This window comes from Chelonoidis abingdonii, chromosome 26, assembly GCF_003597395.2.
Source record: "Chelonoidis abingdonii isolate Lonesome George chromosome 26, CheloAbing_2.0, whole genome shotgun sequence".
NCBI classification, from domain to species: Eukaryota; Metazoa; Chordata; order Testudines; family Testudinidae; genus Chelonoidis; species Chelonoidis abingdonii.
The window spans coordinates 11574387-11595909 of record NC_133794.1 but is presented as its reverse complement, the minus strand read 5'-3'; the positions used below and the strand labels follow the sequence as shown (position 1 = coordinate 11595909).

At 46.2% G+C, this 21523-nt stretch overlaps 1 protein-coding gene and 1 long non-coding RNA gene across 4 annotated transcripts in view; both read left to right on the top strand.

Moving 5' to 3' along the window:
- Positions 1–3: 3 nt before the first annotated feature.
- Positions 4–3746, top strand: LOC142045972 (uncharacterized). Its single transcript, XR_012654896.1, has 2 exons — positions 4–40; positions 3165–3746. It is a non-coding gene; the product is annotated as an uncharacterized LOC142045972 (long non-coding RNA).
- A 1945-nt stretch (positions 3747–5691) lies between these two features.
- Positions 5692–21523, top strand: part of SLC11A2 (solute carrier family 11 member 2) — a 45618-nt gene continuing 29786 nt past the window's right edge. Inside the window, exon 1 of one of the 3 annotated variants that reach the window (XM_032786854.2) lies at positions 5692–5787. In XM_032786854.2, coding sequence (XP_032642745.1) covers positions 5739–5787 — 49 coding nt within the window. In that variant the 5' untranslated portion in view covers positions 5692–5738. Of the gene's footprint in view, positions 5788–9849; positions 9956–13776; positions 13923–21523 lie in introns of those variants that run through there. The other 2 variants (XM_032786859.2, XM_032786856.2) reach the window with 2 other exon arrangements.

Genomic DNA, 21523 nt, shown 5'->3' with positions numbered 1-21523 from the left:
GTGGAACATGTGACGATAGGCGGAAGTGAGAGTTGGGAGGGTAATTAGGGTCTAGGTCTGTCCATGGGCAGGGAGCAGAGGGTGAGCCCACTCCTCCCCCCAAAGAGAGGGTGGGAGTAGGAGGAAAGGTGGGGGCAGGCCCTCCTAATGCATGAAGATGGGGCTGAGCCACCTTCCCAGGAAGGTGAGCCAGGCCCTTCCCCAGCTGCGGGGCGGGGGTGGTAGTGGTGAGGCAGGATGTGCTCCCAGCAGGCGGAGAGGTAAACCAGCCCGGGGGGGCGGGGGTATATAGCCAGGGAAGGCCTCTCGCTCCCCCCACCCCTGCATCCTACGCAGGAGGAGAAAGGGTGAGAGCAAGGCAGGCCCCTCCCTTGGCATGGGGATGGGTGAGGTATTCTGGCCACTATCCCCTCCCAAGACAGGAGAAACATGAGCCGAGCCCCCATCCAGCATATGTGGGACTCATTGCAGCAAATATTACCCCCGCTGAGTGAAGGGCCAATCGCTTTTATTCATGAGATCCTGGGGTGCATTTTGGAAGAACCAGTCCCTGCCAAAGGGGAAGTGATAGTCTTCTGCCTGTGCATGGATCAGGATGCTCTGAGCTCTCCTGTACCCTGATTACCACCCTGCATAACCAGCCATGCAGTTTTGCTGATACCCAACTGTGAGCACCTCAGGGCAGGGGCTGTCCCTTGAATGTTCTGGAAGATGCCCTGCACATACTTCAAGCCCTGTGTAACCCCCTTTCCATGTCTGCGGAGACCCAAGGCTTCTGTCCTCTTGGGACTTTGCCAGCACTTGTACAGCCTGCCACACCAAGAGATAACTCATGATTTATGCCTGTGCAGCATGAAGCCACTGGGGGGGTAATCCTAGGAGGAACCTGATGTCTTTTATTAGTGGCATCTTTACACTCCATTCCCCTGCCTTCAAAAGGTATGTTCTGTCACATCCACATAGGGTGACCAGACATCCCGATATTTGGGGCTTTGTCTTATATATGCAACTATACCCACCCCACCAAACAAAAAAAAGTGTCCCAACTTTTCATGCTTGCTATCTGGTCATCTGTGTCCACACAAGGGCATGAGACTTTCCCTTAGTGGCACTGGGTGTGATACTGTAAGAACTGCTGAGCTAAATAAAATCTCCAGAAACTTTTGAGACATGCAAGAACTTTTCACTGTCTAACAATTTCCAACCCACCTGTCAAACTCTCTCTTGTCTGTTTCTCCATGAGTCCCTTTTCCTGTCCAATTGTGCCTGTCCCTCCCTCTTTCTCACGCCCTTCCACCTTCCCTTGTTTCTGCCAGGACGCCTCGGTTACCTCAGCTCTCTTTAGATGTGATTTTCTTGTTCCCTAAATTGCCAATAAAGGGAATCACTAAATTAAGTGGTACAAGTGCCTCGCCTGTAGTTGATGCTATGCAGATAATAACTGTACATCTTACTCACCAAACTTATAAATGTCTTGATGGACAGCTCCTCCTTTTCTCAGATGGGGTAGATTGTGCTGTTCTTGTACATTATCGGTTGGCCTGTTGGCACTGTTTTCAGGAACAAACTCAGAAGCGGCATCATTGGAAGCATTTGGCTTTAATTCTTTTTGCATCATTCTTCTGGGATAGTCTTCTTAATATCAGTTAATTTGCACTTCAGTAGCATTTTGTTTTATTTTCAGTGAGCTTTACATTCACTAAGCAACTCACAGACTGCCGGCAAAGTTAGAACATGTTCTCCCCAACTTACAAGGCCGAGAGGGGAAATATCTTGTCTGTGGTCACAGAAGAGAATCAATGTCAGATCCAGGTGTCACTGTTTCAGAGTAACTGCACCTGCATGGTCCACTCCAGGAACTCCCAATCAGGTCTCCAGCCATCACCTGTTTCTTGTCCCATTCCTTACTGACCCCGGCGGTTTTAAGGCTGCATTGCTCTCTGCCTTACACTGTGATATCCCCGGCATGTCAGGCTGCCTAGAGACCAGCCCCTATGCTTTGCTTTCTCTCCGAGTGTCATCACACAGCCCTTTCCAAGCAAGCACATTCATTCTTAAGATAAAACCATTATAGAGAAAATATAAAAAAAACAATAAACGTTCCTATATGCTAAAAGCTTACCAGAGGTCACCCATCAGTCTTCTGGAGAGCAAAGTCCTTCCAACCCTTCCCCAGGGTTGCCTCAATTCTTGGACAGAAGGTCCTGTCTGTTTGCTCACTTTGCTGGATCAGAAAGAAGGCCCTGAGTCAGTTCAAGCAAATCTTTTTACAGAAAAAGCCCTTTATTTGTCTCCAAGTCTCTGGAAAACCCAGCTTGAGCCAGTGTATGAGGGCTGATCCCCTCTAGAGTTGTTTAGTCTCAGTGATTTATCTTAATCACTTCCCAGTGCTTTTAGCTCCAGGAAGAGCTAAGGTTACTTGCCCCCAAGAAGCAGAACAAAATCAGACATCAACCATTCATAAATTTAATACGTGGTACATTCATGGATGGATAAATTCAGTCTTTATGAAACTTTCAGATCAGCATTGATCAATGATACTTTGTATTGTATTTACCCAGCTGATGCCCTATCAGCGCTGCACGTACCATGATGCAGCACTGCCAGTTCTGGCTCTAATCTGTCGGAAAAATGGCCTGGTCAGAGCAGAGTCCAGCATGTCTCATCCATGTAATTGCCAGAGCGCTGCATAAAGTTCTACCAAATGGCTTTTTGATTTAGCTCCCTGTATTGATAACATTTGTTATCAATGCGATGCCAATATCTGTCACAAGCTTCCTGGCTCCCTTTCCTATGCTCAAGCCACTAAACAATGATACCTGAAAGGCTTTACTGAAAATGAAGGATGTCGCTTTAGTTTCTGTAATTTACAGCGGTTGTCACCCTCTCCTCTCCAAAAATTATTAATGGAAGACTGTTGGGTGCAATAGGAACATGCTCAGCTATTGAGTAGGGGAAGTAAGAAAGGGAGTGATCAATATTGCATGCCATTATCTGACTAAAATATGACCATGTTGTTGCTATCACTGTTATTTGATTGCAACAAATCTTGTCCAAAGTATATCAAGTACAGTGTCTATGGAAAGGTTATGATTTGCTGAATATGAGTATGCTATTTGTATGCATGTATCATTTTTGTATCTGAAGTTATGAATATTAACTAGGTACCTGCATTTCAAATGTTTGCTCCTGTGGTAACAGCAAGGTGTTTAGCCAGCACATTGTGAAGGAGCTATTCAAGTTGGATGGCCCATCAAAGAACACGTAACTCACAATGGATCACAGAAGATGCCTATCCACACATAATGGACTGAGCTGTAGTATGGGATGGCTTCTGCTATGACTAAGCGAAATCATGCATGGACATGTGTCTTGCCCATGTGACTCCAAACACCATCTTGTTACCTGTGATTTTCCACAAACACTAGAACAATGGGTTTCCTCTTCACTTGGCAGAAGCTATAAAATGCTCTGGAGACATCTCCATTTTGCCTCTTTCCTGCTCAAACCTCTGGACTATGGACTTATAGTAATGGGAATATTCTAACCAAGGGACTGAGGACCTTCCAAGGATTTGGAAGCAACCAGAGACTTAACAAGCCAGCAGTTTATTCCATCACCGCTACAAGCCTGATCCAAGAACTTTGCAATTATTGTATGTATTCGATTCCTTTAGCCAATTGTAACTCTCACCTTTCTTTCTTTCTTTCTCTTTATACATAAACCTTTAGATTTTAGATACTAAAGGACTGGCAACAGCATGATTTGTGGGTAACATCCGGGTATGTGGCTGGTCATTTCGGATCAAAAGACCCCTTTTGTTTGATGAAATTGGTTTTAAATAACCACTCATCATTAAGTCTGGAGTTTTGGGTGGTGATACAAGAACTGGCATGTCTAAGGAGACTGCTTCTTGTTAGCCAGTGTGGTGAAACAGTTTAATTTCATTGCTGGTTTGGTATATCTTATGGGAGAATAACCACCAGTTTTGGGGTGTGCTCAGGGCTGGCTCTACTGTTTTTGCCGCCCCAAGCAGTGCGCCGAATTGCTGCTACGGGCAGCTGAAGACAGAAGCTGCAGCTGAATTGCCACAGCTACGGAAATGCACATGCTGCCCTAGCGGCACATGGACTGCCCCTGCCGTCCGCAGCAGCAATTTGGCGTGCTGCTTGGGGCCCGGGCCGGTGCAAGGATGTTTCGCACCCTAGGCGAAACTTCCACCTTGTGCCCCCCAATCCCAGCCCTGTGGCAGCTCTCCACCCCTCCCCGCCCTAAGGCAGCCCCCCACAGCAGCTCCCCCTACTCCACCCTGAGGCATCCCTCTTGTGGCAAGTCCCCTGCTCTGCCCTGCGGCAGCCCCCTCACCCCAGCTCACCCCTGCTCCGAGCACCCCGAGCACGCAATGGCCGCTTCACTTCTCCCGCCTCCCAGGCTTGCAGCACCAATCAGCTGTTTGGCGCCACAAGCCTGGAAGGAAGAGAAGCAGAGCGGGGCGGCGTGATCGAGGGAGGAGGCAGAGCAGAGAAGAGCTGGGGAGGGAGCAGTTCTCCTGTTTGCCGCGTGCCCCCTAACTAGCTGCTGGCGGCCCTCCCTGCGCCCCCCTGCCCCAGATCCCTCTGCCTAAATGCCGATGATGACTGGGGCGGCCGAAGATCTGGCCGCTGCGGTCACCGCCGAAGGACCCAAAATGCCATCCCTCAAATGCTAGCATTGGTCACCTAATGGTTGCACTGGCCCTGCTCGGGGCCACAAAAACACACAGACTGCCGCCCCTTGCAGATTCCCGCCCCAGGCACCTGCTAGGAATGCTGGTCCCTGGAGCCGGCCCTGGGTTTGCCTGCCCTATTTCTCAGCAGTTTGTCCTGAATTGGTATTCTCAGTTGTAACCCACAGAAGCACAGTGACCCTATCCTTTCAGACGGCCCAGTGGCTGCTTCATAGCCATCATGAGCCAAATACATGTATGTATTCTACCATCTATGGGGAAAGGCTGAGGTGGCACAATACTCACCTCCCATGGCCTTTTGAGTGATAAGTCTGTCAAATGGGTATATGGCAGCTCACGTTCTGCACGTTCAACTTTTGCTTATCAGAAGAAATGCACAGAAGCCTTTGTAGGCTTTACTGATAGCTTCCAGGTCATCGATTGATAAATTCAATCTTTATGAAACTTTCAGATCAGCACTGATCAATGATACTTTGTATCACATTTACCCAGCTGATGCCCTATCAGCACTGCACGTACCACAACGAAGCAGTGCCAGTTCTGGTTCTAATCTGTCAGAAAAATGATCTGGTCAGAGCAGAGTCCAGCATGTCTCATGTATTTAATTGCCAGAGTGCTACATAAAGTTCTACCAAATGGCTTTTTGATTTAATGCCCCATATTGATAACATTTGTTCAGGGGAGTGGATAAGCCACAGCCACTTGAACTAGGGAAAATCCTCTGGATCAAGGTTTCTGGTACCCAATTAATGACCCATTAATAATCACCCAGTCAGTTATTTTCAGAACGATAAGAGAAAAGCAGGGTTAATGGTGTTTGGAAAACAACATTCCAGTTGGTTTCTTAAGCTTCTTTCAAACAGCTCTGCCGAATGCCAGCCAATTCCCGGGCAAGTCTGAAGTACCCTTATCTTATCGGAAGCGAGACACTTGTATAAAGACAACCGCAGAGTGGGCTCCGCTACTCTGTCCCAACAGCTGCAGAGTAAGTGGCAAACACTGCTTCTGCATAATGACTAAGAAATATATTCTGCACCAGAGTTCGCCGGTCAGTGAGCTGGGTAAGTGATCTGAACAGAGGGGAAGAACTGAACAAGTTGGGGATTGGGGGGGTTACCCACAAAAGCTTATGTCCAAATAAATCCGTTAGTCTTTAAGGTGCCACAGGACTCCTCGTTGTTTTTGTGGATGCAGACTAACACGGCTACCCCTCTGATACTATTTCACTAGAAGGGTGGTGAAGCACCGGAATAGGTTACCTAGGGAGGTGGTGGAATCTCTATCCTTAGAAGTTTTTAAGGCCTGGCTTGACAAAGCCCTGGCTGGGATGATTTAGTTGATGTTGGTCCTGCTTTGAGCAGGGGGTTGGACTGGATGATCTCCTGAGGTCTCTTCAACCCCTAGTCTTCTATGATTCTATGAAAAACCCTCTATTCCTAGCAGCTACAGCTTCCAGCTCAGTTTGATGTCGTTTTCATCCTGCCAGGAGGGGGATTTATCTTTCAGGGTTGCAGACATACAAGGGAATTTTTCACACTCAACTGGAAATGCACAATTTGCCCTTTTGCCCAGAGACAAGCACAGGGACACAAAAAGCTCCACACATTCGCTGCCTGGTTATCTGTGCTGGATTCAGTGGTTTTGTTTCCCTGATAACGTCATATGTAATTATTTTGCTCCCATGTGTTTTAAACGAAAGGAAAGCAGCATTGCAAAACCTCGTCTGCTTGGGGAAAAGTTGAAGCTTCAGACAAATATAATAATCTTTATTCTTTCAAAACCCTGCGGACATTAACTAAAAGCCAACGATTAGTCTTGCTAGCTTGTCTACAAAGCTCTCTCCTATTCCAGGAGTACAAGCAAGCATGTGCTATGTGCACTGTGGCACACAGTTTAATTTGTCGAGGGTGACATTTCTTATGGTGACTGGCAAGTTTTTCTCTTCTTCATCTGCCCTTAACACATAGTTTGATCTCTCTGTCTTACATTCCCTGATGTGTCAGGGTGAAACAGCAGGTCTGTTTGGGTGGATTATAATAAAATTGCGGGGTGGGGAAACAGAGATAGGGGAACATGCAGTGTGTATGGACTTTTGAAATTGCCACTGTGATGCACCAGTCACATCTCAATTCTGTTCTGACTGTATCACAAACTTAGGTGACAAAGGTGACATTTCTTTCTTTATTTTTGCATTATAGTTTGCAGAAAATAATTATTTCAAATACTTGATCTCTAGGTTTCCCTAGCCACAAGTCACTGTGGAGCTGTGTGGGAACCAGAATTTACCTCCCACATAAAAGTTTTCATTTCTGAATAAAAATGTCTGTATTGCAACAAAAAGTCAGACATGGGAAATTTTCCATCGGAGGGACATTTAAAAAAAAAGATTCCATATGGGAAGAACTGAAATGGAACTTGTTGAAAATTTCTGGTCCCGTCTCCCCAGGCTCTGTGGCAGTCCACCAGGTGAGCTGCCGAGGATCCATGGAGGGGCAGGAAACTTGCTGGTTTCCATCAAAATTGATACATTATTGCAGAATTTTTGGACAGAAAAATGTTCTGTTGGAAATTTTCCAACCATCTCTACAGAACAGAGCACTCAAGCTGAACAGTATATTTAATAAGGTGGTGGTGGGGAAATCACTCATACTTTATGGAATTAAGTAATAAACCAGTGAAGGATAAAACAGACTTTTACATCACGGAACAGATTTTTAATATGTTTTATAAGAACTAGAGTATTCTCCATTAGCCAATCTATATAAAATCCTTGTAGATGATTTTGTAAAAACCAAAGTCAAGCATACTACCATAAGCGCATATTATAATAGGCAGGAGTAGACCCTGGGAGTCTTGACTTCCAAAGTTCCTGCTCTAACCAATGGACTCCATATTTGTTATTTGGAGAGGCGGTGAGATCCAGTGAATGCGGTACTGGGTTGCAAGCCAGGAGCTCTGGGTTCTATTCCCACTTTTGCCACTGACTTGTTGGGTGGACTTGGGCAAGGCATTACCTCTTTCTGTGACTTAGTTTCCCCCTTCCATCCTCCTCTCTTTAAGTGTGAGCTCTTCTCAGGGATTGTCTGCCTGGCATGTTGGGGGCCCCCACCTCGGCTGGAGCCTCCTGATACTACTGTAATACAAATAATCAAGCTGATATAAATATAACCACTTTTCAGTATTTCTCAAGACACTACTGGAACTTAAATAATAATGACATTCTTTTCAGTTCCATGCAATGTAGTAGTTGGCAATAATGTCAGTATTACAAAAAAAATTCTGCACAGAAGCCCCATTGCTCTGGAAGCAACTAGGTCCTAAAGATCATGCACCAAGTTGTCTTGATCAAATTCTCTGTCTGACCCCTCAGTTCTTGCACAAAGAAGGATTCTGTTTATCTGGGTACTTATATAAGACCCATCATTGTAGTACCTGTCTCCCAAATATGTAAATAAGCATTAGGCGACTAGAGATCTCTGAAGATCTGAGCCTTTATTCTCACAGCTCCCTGGGAGGTAGGGAAGTACAGTATTATCCCATTTTACAGATGGGGAAAGTGAGACATGTAGAAATTAAAGCCACGTTTTTCAAAAGTGCCCACTGATTTTAGGTCCCAAACTTGACATACTAAGGCAAAGATCCTCAAAGGTATTTAGGCACCTAAATTGCATTGATTTCAACTTTTGAGGAGGGGGAGAGCCTGTGTGCTTGTGTACCCTCTCCTATCACCATGCTCTCAGATGAACTCTCACAGAAAAAAAGATAAATGATAAAAGACAAAAACACCTTCTCACCCATGGGTAAACACTTCAGAAAGTAATCACCCTATATCTTGACCTATCAGTTCTCATCCTCAAAGGAAACCTGTCCAACACTTTCAAAAGATGAGCCTGGGAGCGTAATTTTGTAACTTTGTTAGACACTAAAAATCATGACCTTAATAAAGACACTGGATTTGTGGCTTATTACAACAACCTGTAACCTATTAACCCCCCCTTTTGTCCTTCAACTACAGGGGTGTTAATGGGTCATTTCAGCTTGAATGGTCCCTTAGAACACGTGCTAACTGTTTATGCTAAACAATGTTTGATCTTGTATGTAGCACAAAAGCTTGTCTCTCGTCAGCAGAGGTTGGTCCCATAAAAGATACAAGACTCACCCGCCTTGTCTCTCTACTATGGAAGTCAGCAGCGGCAGTGAGCGTGCAGTGCCTTTGAAAGTCAGTCCAAGGCACTTCAGGTGGGGGTCCCCAAAGACAGGCAGCAGTAACCCCAAGGGGTAAATGCTGTTCAGTTGGGTACTTCAGATTTTCTGTTCACAGAGAGGCTTGGATAACATTTTTTCTGAAAGGGGGCAGAGCTTTAAGGGAATGTCCTTCTGCCATGTGGTCTGATTAGGCTGTGAACTTCCCAGGACAGAAAGCTGTCTTCCTCTGTGATTGGGATGCGGCCAAAAAGGGGTTACAGTCACCTCCTCCCTAGAGAACTCCCCCTCTCATCAATCTCCGTTGACCATTAGGGCCAAGCAACACTGTTGGGTTGCGTCTCAGGTGACCTGGGTTCTAGTTTCTGCTATGCCACTGCCCTGCTGGGCATTCTTGGACAAGTCAGGGCTCTCTGCCTCAGTTTCCCCAGTGCGGCACTGCACCAGGAGGCCCTGCATCCCCAAGGTGGAACTGCACTCTGAGGCCCTGTGTCCCCACGACGGAGCAGCACCGGGAAGCTCAGTGTCCCCATGGCGGAGCTGCACTCTGAGGCCCCGTGTCCCCACGGCGGAGCAGCACCGGGAGGCTCAGTGTCCCCACGGTGGAGCTGCACGCTGAGGCCCTGTGTCCCCACGGCGGAGCAGCACCGGGAGACTCAGTGTCCCCATGGCGGAGCTGCACTCTGAGGCCCTGTGTCCCCACGACGGAGCTGCACCAGGAGGCCCTGCGTTCCTATCCCGCTCCGCAGCAGCTCTGCTCCACACAGGCAAGCGCGAACCCTCTCGTCGCAGTTTGATTGGCTGCCCCAGGAGACCGACGTCAGCGGTAACCCCTGTGCGTCAGCACGCAACGTCAGGGTCCGCCGCCGCGGGCCCAAATGGGCGGGGAGCAGGGGCGGAGCCTGGTGGCCAGGGGGCGGGGCCCGGTTGCCGGCGTTGGGGCGCGGACCCGAAGGACATGGCGCCGGGGAGGTCTCAGGGGAGGTTGGCGGGGCCGGGCGGCGGCGGCGGCTCAGGAGCCGGGAGGTGAGCGCCGGGCCCGGCTAGGGATGGGGGAGGGGCGTGTGGGAGGGCACCGGGGCTGCCACTGGGGTGGGGACAGAGAGGGCGGGCGGGGAGAGAGTAGCCAGAAGGGGCGGGGTGGGACCGAGAGTGGGGGAGGGGAGCTGGCCGGTGGAGGGGGGAGAGTAGCTAGAGGGGATGGGGTGGGACCGAGAGTGGGGAGGGGAGCTGGCCGGGGGCGGGGAGAGTAGCTAGAGGGGATGGGTAGGAACCGAGAGTGGGGAGGGGAGCTGGCGGCGGGGGGGGCGGTGAGAGTAGCTAGGGGATGGGGTGGGACCTGAGAGTGGGGAGGGGAGCTGGCGGGGGAAGAGTAGCTAGAGGGGATGGGGTGGGACCCGAGAGTGGGGGAGGGGAGCTGGCCGGGGGGGGGAGAGAGTAGCTAGAGGGGATGGGTGGGACCCGAGAGTAGGGGGGGGAGCTGGCGGGGGGAGGAGAAGTAGCTAGAGGGATGGGGTGGACCCCGAGAGTGGGGAGGGGAGCGGCCGGTGGAGGGGGGGGCAGAGTTATTGGTACCAAGAGAGCAAAGGATTCTAGGGGGGAGAGAAGCTGGTAATGGGGGAGGGCAAGGGTCCGGGGGGGGATGGGGTGTTAAATGGCACTGCAGGGGCATCTAGGGTGGTGCATGCCTGGGAAGAGGGAGGTCGGTGGGGGTGGGAGAGCAGAGGTCACTGGGTAGGGGGGTTGGTGCAGATCCCTGGGATGGGGAAGCAGGTAGCACACGGGTGTTGCAGGGGTGGTGTATACTCCTGAGGCAGTGCAGGGAGGGATGGTAGGTGAGTTAAGGGTGCTGCATATCCCTGTGGGGTTTGGTTAATGTGTACACGTGGGCCATTGTGGCAGGCTTCCACTGCTGTTGCAGCAGCCATGTGGGGGGGAGGAGGAAAGTGACTTGTGACTCAAGTCTGTACAGCAGGATATATTATATTCATCTCAGTCTTATGCTCTCTTCCTAGGACAGTGCCCTTTTGTGGTTTGCTGCATTCAGCACGCCAGACACTAACCTTGCATAACAGGCACAATGACTGTGCATGCATGGCCTGGCATTTCCCTATGTGCTCTGTGACCTTGTGGTGTCCCAGAGCCTGTGGAGTTGTTGGGCATTAGTGTCACCAGTTTGTTGGTGTCTCAATGGCTTATTGGAGTTTGAGTCTCAGCAGGATTTTGCAGCCTGCTTTTTTGTTGTTAATGGGTTGGGGTTTTTTTTTAAGTGCCTAAAGTCCGCTTTGTGCATTAAAGGCCATGGCAGAGAGAAGATCACTGCCGCAATGAGCTTACAATCTTAATTTATGTGCTATGGTGATAAGCGCTGGACAGAGTCCTTAGGGCCAAGCAGATGATATACAGAGAAATGTGTACAACGCAGTTTCAGTGGCCATGCCCTGCTCTTCTCCCCAGGCTGGTGTTTTGCTATAAACTTTTAATTTGGATCGGTATTTGATATAAGACAAATAATTTTGCATGTCTTTCTTGGCCTAATCTTCTTTCTCCCCATCCTCTTTACTTCACTCCAAGTGACTCTTCTTGTTTTTGCAATGTGAAAAATGTTTCTCTGCAGTCTGGACCTTGACTATACACTGACCAAGAAATTTGGACCTTGACAAAAACTGGTTGACTACCCCTGATGTAATGCTTTGTTTGAAATGTGGCGACATCACGTATCTCTGTGCCTGTCTTAACCATGAAGTATGGACTATTATTTGTCTTAGTGTTATCACAAAGCCACATCACATGTCTTGGAGTCCAAACTCCAGTGCTCGCTATGTGTGATGCCAAGCGGGATGAAAAGTTACATTAGTATTCTGTTGTTGTACATTTTGGCGAACACAATACAACATGATGCCAGGCTCAGCCCAGGGAAGGTCACTATAACCCTTCAAAAGTTTATATCCACATCTGGAACTCCTGGGCATTACCTTCAAAAGCAAATACCTCTTTAGTGAAGGCTCAGGTATAAGCAGAACTTTTGGGTGTGTCATTCCCGTAGTGAAACCAACACAGGACTCCCACTAAGATCCAGATGTTTCTTGAAAGGATACTAAGATCAGAGAGGTTTAAACTCTCCCTAAGTCCTTTTGGAACACATCAGGAAATGGGAGTATGTCTCCTGCTCCAGATCTCCTTTCTCAACAGATCAGCATCTGTGTTTTTCCTCCAAGGCAGCCTGCAATCCTAAAATGAGCGACTCTAAGCATAGGATGAGTTCTGGGTTAGAACAACATTTGAATCTGTGTGAAGAGACAGATGTTTAAAGCAGAAGAGATGCATGCATCATATATTCAAATACATCAAATGCATGTCTTTGTGGCTCCCTCAGTGAGGAATACTGAAACCGTTGTTGAAAAGATGGTTTCATCACTTAATTCAGTGAAGGCATTTGCAGTGGAAGGGGCTTTCAACAGAACTAAAAGGAAAGGCTAGATCATAAAATTATACTTCATTACTCACTGTTCTTTTGAGACATGCTAGAGACCTCAGTGCAGAAAGGGTTTGGGATTATTGGGTGTCTGTCTCCCCCAGGGTGTGTGTGTGTGAGGGGTGGATGACCATTCCCCCTCTTTGCCCTGCTGAGCCTGGGTGCAGGGAGGCGTTCTGCTCTGTTTGTGCTGAAATATCTAAAAAGGGATAATAATGGAAAGTGGTTTTCATTCTCCTATAATTCAAATAGACTGGTGATACAAAAGTACTCAAGATAGTTTAAGTCCCAGGCAGACTGTGAAGAGCTACAAAAGGATCTCTCAAAACTGGGTGACTGGGCGACAAAAATGGCAGATGAAATTCAGTGTTGATAAATCCAAATTAATGCACATTGGAAAACATAATCCCAGCTGTAAATATAAAATGATGGGGTCTAAATTAGCTGTTACCAGTCAAGAAAGAAATTGTGGAGTCATTGTGGATAGTTCTCTGAAAACATCCACTCAGTGTGCAGCGGCAGACAAAAAAGTGAACAGATTGTTGAGAATCATTAAGAAAGGAATAGATAATAAGACAGAAAATATCATATTACCTCTCTGTATAAATCCATCCTACACCTATTTGAATACTGCATGCAAATGTGGTCACCCTATCTCAAAAAAGATACATTAGAATTGGAAAAGGTTCAGAAAGGGCAACTAAAATTGTTATGGAACAGCTTCCATATGCCGAGAGATTAATAAGACTGGGACTTTTCAGCTTGGAAAAGAGATGACTAAGGTGGGTATATGATTGAGGTCTATAAAACCGTTACTGGTATGAAGAAAGTAAATAAGGAAGTGTTATTTACTCCTCATAACATAAGAACTAGGGGTCACCAAATGAAATTAATGGGCAGCAGGTTTAAAACAAACAGAAGGAAGTATTTCTTCACACAGCGCACAATCAATCTGTGGAACTCTTTGCCAGAGAATGTTGTGAAAGCCAAGACAATTACAGGGTTCAAAAAAGAACCAGGTAAATTCATGGAGGATAGGTCCACCAATGGCTCTTAGCCAGGATGGGCAGGAATGGTGTCCCTAGCCTCGGGTTGCCAGAAGCTGGGAATGGGCAAAGGAGATGGATCATTTAATGATTCCCTGTTCTAGTCATTCCCTCTGTGATGTAATGGCCAGGGATGGGGTTAATTTAACCCTCTCAAGGGCAATTTAAGTCACTTGTTTAGGAGAAGCTGATTTTACCCATAGTCATCTGCCTTGCTGAATCATCTTTTCCACTCCACCCCCCACTCCCCACTTTATCTCTGGTCATCAGAATGTCTTTGTGTGTTGAAACTGCCCAGATAACAAGAGGAAGGCTATAAAGAGACTGCTTTGGGAGGGCAAAAGCTTTCACAGAGAGGAAAGAGACAGTTCTGTAGTCTAGACACTGACTCTCACACTTGGTCAAGAAGAACTGACTAGTGAAAACTTCTAGTGATGTCGCGGTGTCGGTCCCAGGATATTAGAGAGACAAGGTGGGTGAAGTAATATCTATTATTGGACCAACTTCTGCTGGTGAGAGAGACAAGCTTACACAGAGCTCTTAAGGTGATAACTAGCACAGAAAGGTGTAGGTGTTAGGACGCCCCAGGAGGGTGGGGGGTGGTGGTGGTAGCTTTATAATGGAGGGTGAATGGCTAACTGTATATACCAAAGCAATTCGACTGTAAACTTTTGGGGCCAGGGACCATCTTTTGGTCCTGTGTTTGGACAGGGCCTAGTACAGTGGAGTCCATAATTGGGGCTCTTAGCTGCTACCACAGTACAAATAATGAGCCATAAATAAGTGTAGCCGTGTTTCCCATGTCTGTGGGTAATGACGCAGAAAGATGCTGGGATACCACTGTGGGTGAGCACTGTATAAATGCCCAGATATATAGGATGACCAGCTAGCAAGTTATTTTAAATTGGGACCGGGGATGAGGGGGGGGTAATAGGCACCTACATAAGAAAAAGCCCCAAATATCGGGGCTGTCCCTGTAATATCAGGACCTCTGGTCACCCTACAGATAAGGATAAAATAACCATATGGAACTCTGAGCAGGGATCAACCATTCTGGCTGACTGAAGCCTGCTTAAAAACCAGTAACTGCTCCAGCATGGAGAGATCACTTGGCCAGCAGGGAAGCCAGGCAGGATCAAAGCTCAGCACCAGCTGCAAAAGCCTCTGTAACCCGACCTGCTTTTGGTATGTTACTAGATCAGGTTCCTCCTTGTCTAATATACATCCCCATCTCGTGGTAATGACTGGCAAGCAGTCATCAGCTCTTCGTGCTTACCAGTGTACTGCTGCTGGGAAGCAGAATTGCAGAAACCTAGAAATGCCAGTAAAAAGAAAGGACTCGCTGGACTGAAGCGTGTAACTTCATAAGTAGTAGTTCAGGATTTGTGCAGGAGAATGGTCTGTTGTTTGCTGCAAGAGGTATTGAATGTTTAAACAAAAGAGGTACTGTATTTGCCTTGTGGACTACAGCAGCTTCAGAGCGTGTGGAGAATAATCATCCAGAGTAGAACACACCTCCCAGTTACCTGTTGGAATGTTTAAAGTTGAAGGCGGCATGCACACCGAAATTGTTGCTCTTCATATTCTAGAGCAAGGTAGTTGGGATAAAAAATGATCCGAAGCAGAAATACCTGATGGAACTGTGTAATGTAGTAGTCAGCCTCAAAAATGGATTCCTCCTTCTGAGGGGAGCGACAGGGTCTGAATCTTTCCTTGCCAGCTCTTTAGACCTTGTCCATCTGACACCGCGTTCCCTATTGTATTGGCTTTCACAGGCCTGGCTGTCCTTTTGCTTTAATTCTAGAGAGTTGTGTGTGATCAGCATGTGGATATGTTGCATTACTGGGAATGTCATACACAAAATAAAATCCACAAATTATTGCAGTGACTACTCGGATCCAAGAGGGCAAAAACATGGCTTTCTGCAGAGACCTACAGGACATCTCTAAGCATTTGGTTGGCGGAGCTTATTCAATCAAACTCACAGATTTTAAAGCCAGAAGGGACCATTAGATCTTTTATTCTGATCTGTATCACAGACAATAGAACTTCATCTAGTTATCTTTATATTGAGCCCTGGTATTTATTAAAATGTGCCTTTCAGAAACACATCGTATCTTGACATCAGCAGATGGAGAACTGATCGCTTTCCTCAGAAGTTTATTTTAAGATGTTTCCTTCATGCCCCACCTATTCTGGTTTGTTAGTACAGATGTATGGAAGTGGTCGAGCATCAGGTGTTGAATAGCATGTTGTAAGAAGTCAGTGAATGATGCCTTCAAACTTAAGCGTTTGCTGTCTGGACAAAGGAATCATAGAATATTAGGGGATGGAAGGGACCTCAGGAGGTCATCTAGTCCAACTCCCTGCTCAAAGCAGGATCAATCCCTAGACAGATTTTCGCCCTAAATGGTCCCCTCAAGGATTGAGCTCACAACTCTGGGTTTAGCAGGCAAATGCTCAAACCACTGAGCTATCCCTCCCCCAGGCATAGTGAATGAATGTGTCATGAGAGTTTAAACTGGGCCAGGGTTTGTAGCTTGTCAGCAGAGATAGGAGCAAAATGGTTTATCTCGCACTCAAAAGAGAAATGTGTTTTGGAAGGCGATATTTAGGTCAGTCTCTTCCTGTAACGAATGTTTGCCATGTGATCCATGTGATTGTCTTCCCTTGCACCTTTATTAACCTCTCTGAGGTTGATGTTAATAGAACTTGCTGCAGAAATAAGTACTTTCCTTCTGGGGAACTTGTTTTGAGGGAAACATGATTTATTGAGGAATCTGTTCTATTAGGTTTTAGAATTAAGATTTCATCAGAACAGCTTCTAAAAATCTGTAAAGCTTTAAAATCCAAAAGGAGGATGTGTGTGAATTGTGTTCTGTAAATAGGCTTCTGTAGAGCAATGGATAACGTTTTCCTAAATTACTTTTGAAAATGGGACTTCAGAAGCACCTAAGTGACTTAGGAGCCTAAGACTTTACCCCTCAGGACTACATCTCCTCCACTGTAAGGTAATCTATGCTGAAAGCTGTCTCCACTGTCCTGTAGAACAGTGGTCTCCAAAGTGGGGTGCGCAAGAGGATCCTTCGGGGTACGCGGCAGGAGGAGCATTGCCGGAGCAGTGCTGCTTCAGCAGTTAGGGCGGCTTTTTGTTTTGTTGCTTGGGGCGGCAAAAATGGTAGAGGCGGCATGGCAGGGGACGCATACTCAAAAATTTGTTATTGGTGGGGGTGCACAATCAAAGAAGTTTGGAGACTACTGCTGTAGAAAATCAGCCAAGATCTCTCTCCAGCTGCTCTGGATGGTTGACCTGACCTACCTGAGCAACAGCAAGCTTATACTGTGATAGATCACATCCATTGTAGTTAGTAAGAGAGAACAGTCCTGGCCAGTTTGGGATCACTTGCATATCACACAGTCACCTGTTTAGCCTCTCTGCCCTGTTCTGGCAAATTACCTTGGTATTTACCTACTCTGAAATTACTACTCTGAAACTTGATATTTGACTTTTTTAAACTATTCTGTAGGATGTGCTTGCATTTGTTGCTGGCTTTTACACACCAACAGAGAGAATGTTTGTGTTGGTAGTGGTTGCTTAAGATTCTAATATTAAAAATCATTTGCAGCTCTTGTTTTGAAAGAATAGTAAAGACTACAAGTCACATGCTCACATAACTAAGATGGGTAAAACTTTGATCTAACCTTGAAGATGGGTGTCCATCTAGGAGGGAACTGCTTATGCAGACTAGCAACTACGTCTAAGGCAGAGCTACTGTGCTCTTGGTCTAAAAGAATGTCTTTGGCATCAAGTCTTGCTGATGCTATGTCCGATCATTTGATCTTGGTGGTGCTGCTGAAATTGCTGCAGACTGTGGTAGTTTCCACTTCATTGGATCAAGGTGATTATTTCTCTTAACTGTTTTAATTACCACACTTGGTCAGAAATGTAGCTGCCGCAGCAGAATGCTATGTAGTGACAGCATTCATATCTGTAAGGGATGTGGGTCTCTGTGGAATTCTGCTGCTTTTAAGACAACAAGCGTATATGGCATGCGTAACCCACACACCTCCTGGGTGTGGTGTTCTGTCTCATCTAGTGGCACCCAGACCACTTTGAGAGAGAGAGAATGATTGACTGAGTCTGCTCTACAGCCTTAGCTAATAGCCTGTTGACTTTTAGCTGAAGCACTAAGCTCCAGAGGTCCCAGGTTCAATCCTGCTGGCTGACGACCAGGGTCTGTCAGCATTACAAGTGGGGGCTCATCCGGGATGTCAACTGGGAAGTCTCTGAAGCTTGGGACGTACTTCCTCAGCTAGGGGAAGTATGTAACCCACACTCTTTCTGGGTGTGGTGTTCTAGTGGCACTGAGACCCCTTAGAAAGAGAGAGATTGTCTGCTCAACAGCCTTAGCTTTTAGCTCATGTGGTAGAAGCTCATTTACTAAGCTCCAGAGGGCCTCAGTTCAATCCTGCCTGCCGACAGCCGGGGTCTGTCAGCGTTACACATGTACCAAAACAACAGCTTTCAAGCTAGGATGACTGATTGTCTGATCCCCTTGTACCTGCAGAGTTGGAAGAGGTGGAGGATTTTTTTTCACTTGCAGAACAGGTGAAAGCTAAAGCATTGCACCAAAATATTGCAGACTTTGTACGTGGCAAATTAAATCTGACGTGCTTTTTGAGGCACTGAAACAGACAGTCTGAACTTGTAAGCCCTCATCTAAGGTGAGCAAATATACTTGTTAGTCCGTAAAGAGCAAACTCCTAATTTGTCTAAAGTGGCACTAGCAAATTTCATTGAGAGCCATGAAGTGCATAGAGCTCACAGAACAGTGTTTACTCTGCATTAATCTGTTGTTCTAGAATAAACAATTTAAAATCTTGAGCATATTTGAGTTGATAAACAGTAGGATTGTCTTATCTACAGGAAAGGAACGGTGCCATTTCAACTGAGCAAATTGCTGGGAATGAGCTGAAGTCTGTCTGGGTTCTTTTAAAACGTCAGCTACACGTGCTGGTTTATTCAGAATGGGAATGTATGAACTGTAATTCTGCTTTGAACACTTTAACTTTGGCACAAATTCACTTAGTGTTAATATCCAACTAGCATTTTCCTTGTATACCCACATTAAGATGGAATTTAGGAAGACAACATTGCCAATATATGGCATTGTCCCATGAGCAAAAATACCCTGTTAATATATAACAGGCTTTGAGGACATTAAGTGCTTTACCTACCATGCTTAGATGTTATCGGGACTTAAATATATCATATTAATATTTAGGGATGATGCCAGCTTTCATCTGAAACTCTGCGCCTGACTCTGGCACAGAAAGTGATCATGACTGGCTATTTAGTGTTCCTGACTGGCTTTTTAGTGCATCTAGAAGAGCATTCTGATGCCAGGGTGATGAACATGATCTCAATCCTTAAACCACAGCCCGATAGTGTAGGATGTGTGATTGCCAGTTCTGCACATAAAAGAATTTCCATTATTTCCTGCTTCCCTGTTGTGGTTTCATTGTTTGCTAGTTTCGCAATTCAGGGCAACCGCTTCTGGGTTTTCCTTCTGTGATCCATCAAGAGCACCCATTCTAGACTTCTGGCTCCTCAGCTGTCAACTCTCTTGGGTGGCAATCCATGTCTCTCTTCTACCTGACCAGGGTTCCTCCAGGCTGCATCGTTCCCTGCCTACACTGTGACATTCCCAGCGAGCCAGGCTGCCTAAAGAGGCCAGTGTCTGCTTTTTACGTTCTGTTTGAAGGCTATGAACAATGTATTGGTTAGCAGTTATGAGTTACCACGCAGTTCTTTATAAACAAGCACATTGCTTCTTAAGGTAACAGCATTATAGAGAAAACATTTTAAAAAAACAAACCCAAACACTACATGCATGCTAATAAGCTTACCAGAGGTCACCCATCAGTCTTACTGGGCCTCTGTAGGCCAAAGTCCTTCCAGACCTTCCCAGGAAGGATTATGGGCCCTCCTTGGACAGAAGGTCCTGTCTGTTTGCTGGATCAGAAAGAAGGCCTTGAGTCAGTTTAAACTCCAGCTATTTACCCAAAAGGGCTTTCTTTATCTGTTCGTCTCTGGAGAATCTAGTTTGAACTAGTATATGTGAGCCTCTCCAGGTGGTAGTACCCCTTTCTGAGGGGGTTACAACCTGGCTGAGTTGTCTTAATCACCACCTGCTGGTTTTAGTTCCTGTAAGAGCTGTAGTATCTCTCAACACCCAGAGTAGAACACAAGCCATTCATTTAAAACAGTGGACCCCAAAGACAGGGTTGAAATGTCCATCACAAGCACCACTAACCTTGGAGCTGGCACCAGAAACTGCAAGAACGAATATCCATGTTGATTAGTTTCTCTAGGTAGTCTCAAAAAGAACAGAAGTACTTGTGGCACCTTAGAGACTAACACATTTATTTCAGCATGAGCTTTTGTGAGCTACAGCTCACTTCTTCAGTTGCATAGAATGGAACACACAGACAGGAGATATTTATACATACAGAGAACATGGAAAGGTGGAAGTATGCATACCAACAGGAAGATTCTAATCAGTTGAGATGAGCTATTCAGCAGCAGGAGAAAAAAACTTTTAAGTGAGTAATTAAGATGACCCATAGAAGATGTTTGAGAGAACTTAACATAGGGAAATAGCGTTCAATAGTTTGTAATGACCCCAACCATTCCCAGTCTCTGTTTAGGCCTGAGTTAATTGTATCTAATTTGCATATTAATTCGAGTTCAGCAGCCTCTTCTTTTGGAGTCTGTTTTTGAAGTTTTTTTGTTGCAAAATGCCCCCTTCAAAGTCTGTCACTGGAGTGGTTAGAGAGGTTGGAAGTGGTCTCCCACTTGTTTTTGAATGTATGATTCTGCATGTCGATTTGTGTCCATTTATTCTTTGCAGATAACGGTCTGGTTTGGCAATGTACATGGCAGAGAGCATTGCTGCACATGATGGCATATATCACGTTGGTTAGATGTGGCAGCGTGAAACGAGCCCCTGATGGCGTGGCTGATGTGATAGGTCCTATGTGATGTCACGTGAATAGATAGTGACAGAGCTTGGCATCCGGCTTGTGCTAAGGATAGGTTCCTGGGTAGTGTATGGTATGGGTGCGGTTGCTGGCTGAGTTAATTTGCTTCAGGTTGGGAGCTGTCTATAAGCGAGACTGGCTGTCTCCCAAGATCCTGTGAGAGTTTAGGGATCATCTTTAAGGATAGGTGGTAGGTCTTCGATGATGGCGCTGAGAGGTTTTAGTTGGGCTGTAGGTGATGCGCTAGTGGCGTTCTGTTATTTTCTGTTGGGCCTGTCCATGTAGTAGGTAGCTTTCTGGGTACTCTTCTGCTCTGTCAGTCTGTTTTTCCACTTCAGCAGGTTTTGTAGTTTAAGATGCTTGATAGAGATCTTGTAGGTGTTTATCTCTGTCATGAGGGATTGGAGCAAATACGATTCGTATCTTAGGCTTGGCTGTAGACAATGGATCGTGTGGTGTGTCCATGGATGGAAGCTGGAGGCATTATAGGTAAGTATAGAGGCAGTGGGTTTCGATACTAGGGGTGTTTATGTGACCATTGCTTATTAGCACAGTAGTGTCTAGGAAATGGACCGCTTGTGTGGATTGGTCTGACTGGGTGAGTTGGGGGATGGAAATTGTTTAAAATCACGGTGGAATTCCTTCTAGGGCTTCTTCTCCATTGAGTCCAGATGTTGGAAGATGTCATCAATGTAGCGCAAGTGGAGTAGGGGCATTAGGGGAACGAGAGCTAAGGAAGCATTGTTCTGAGTCAGCCATAAAGATGTTGGCATACTGTGGGGCCATGCAGGTACCCATAGTAGTGCCGCTGACTTGAAGATATATATTGTCCCCAAATGTGAAATAGGCGCTTGTTTTCTTTGTTCAAGCGGCTTTTTGTAAATCAGATCCACATGAAAACATCTATTTCTAATATTTGTTGAAGCCCTTTTAAAGCAGGGGAAGGGCTGTATAAATTCTAAGGGTGCTGCTGTTGTGCTTTAATCTGTCTGTTAGAAGTTGCTGTCTCTATAATCCATACTTTAGCCG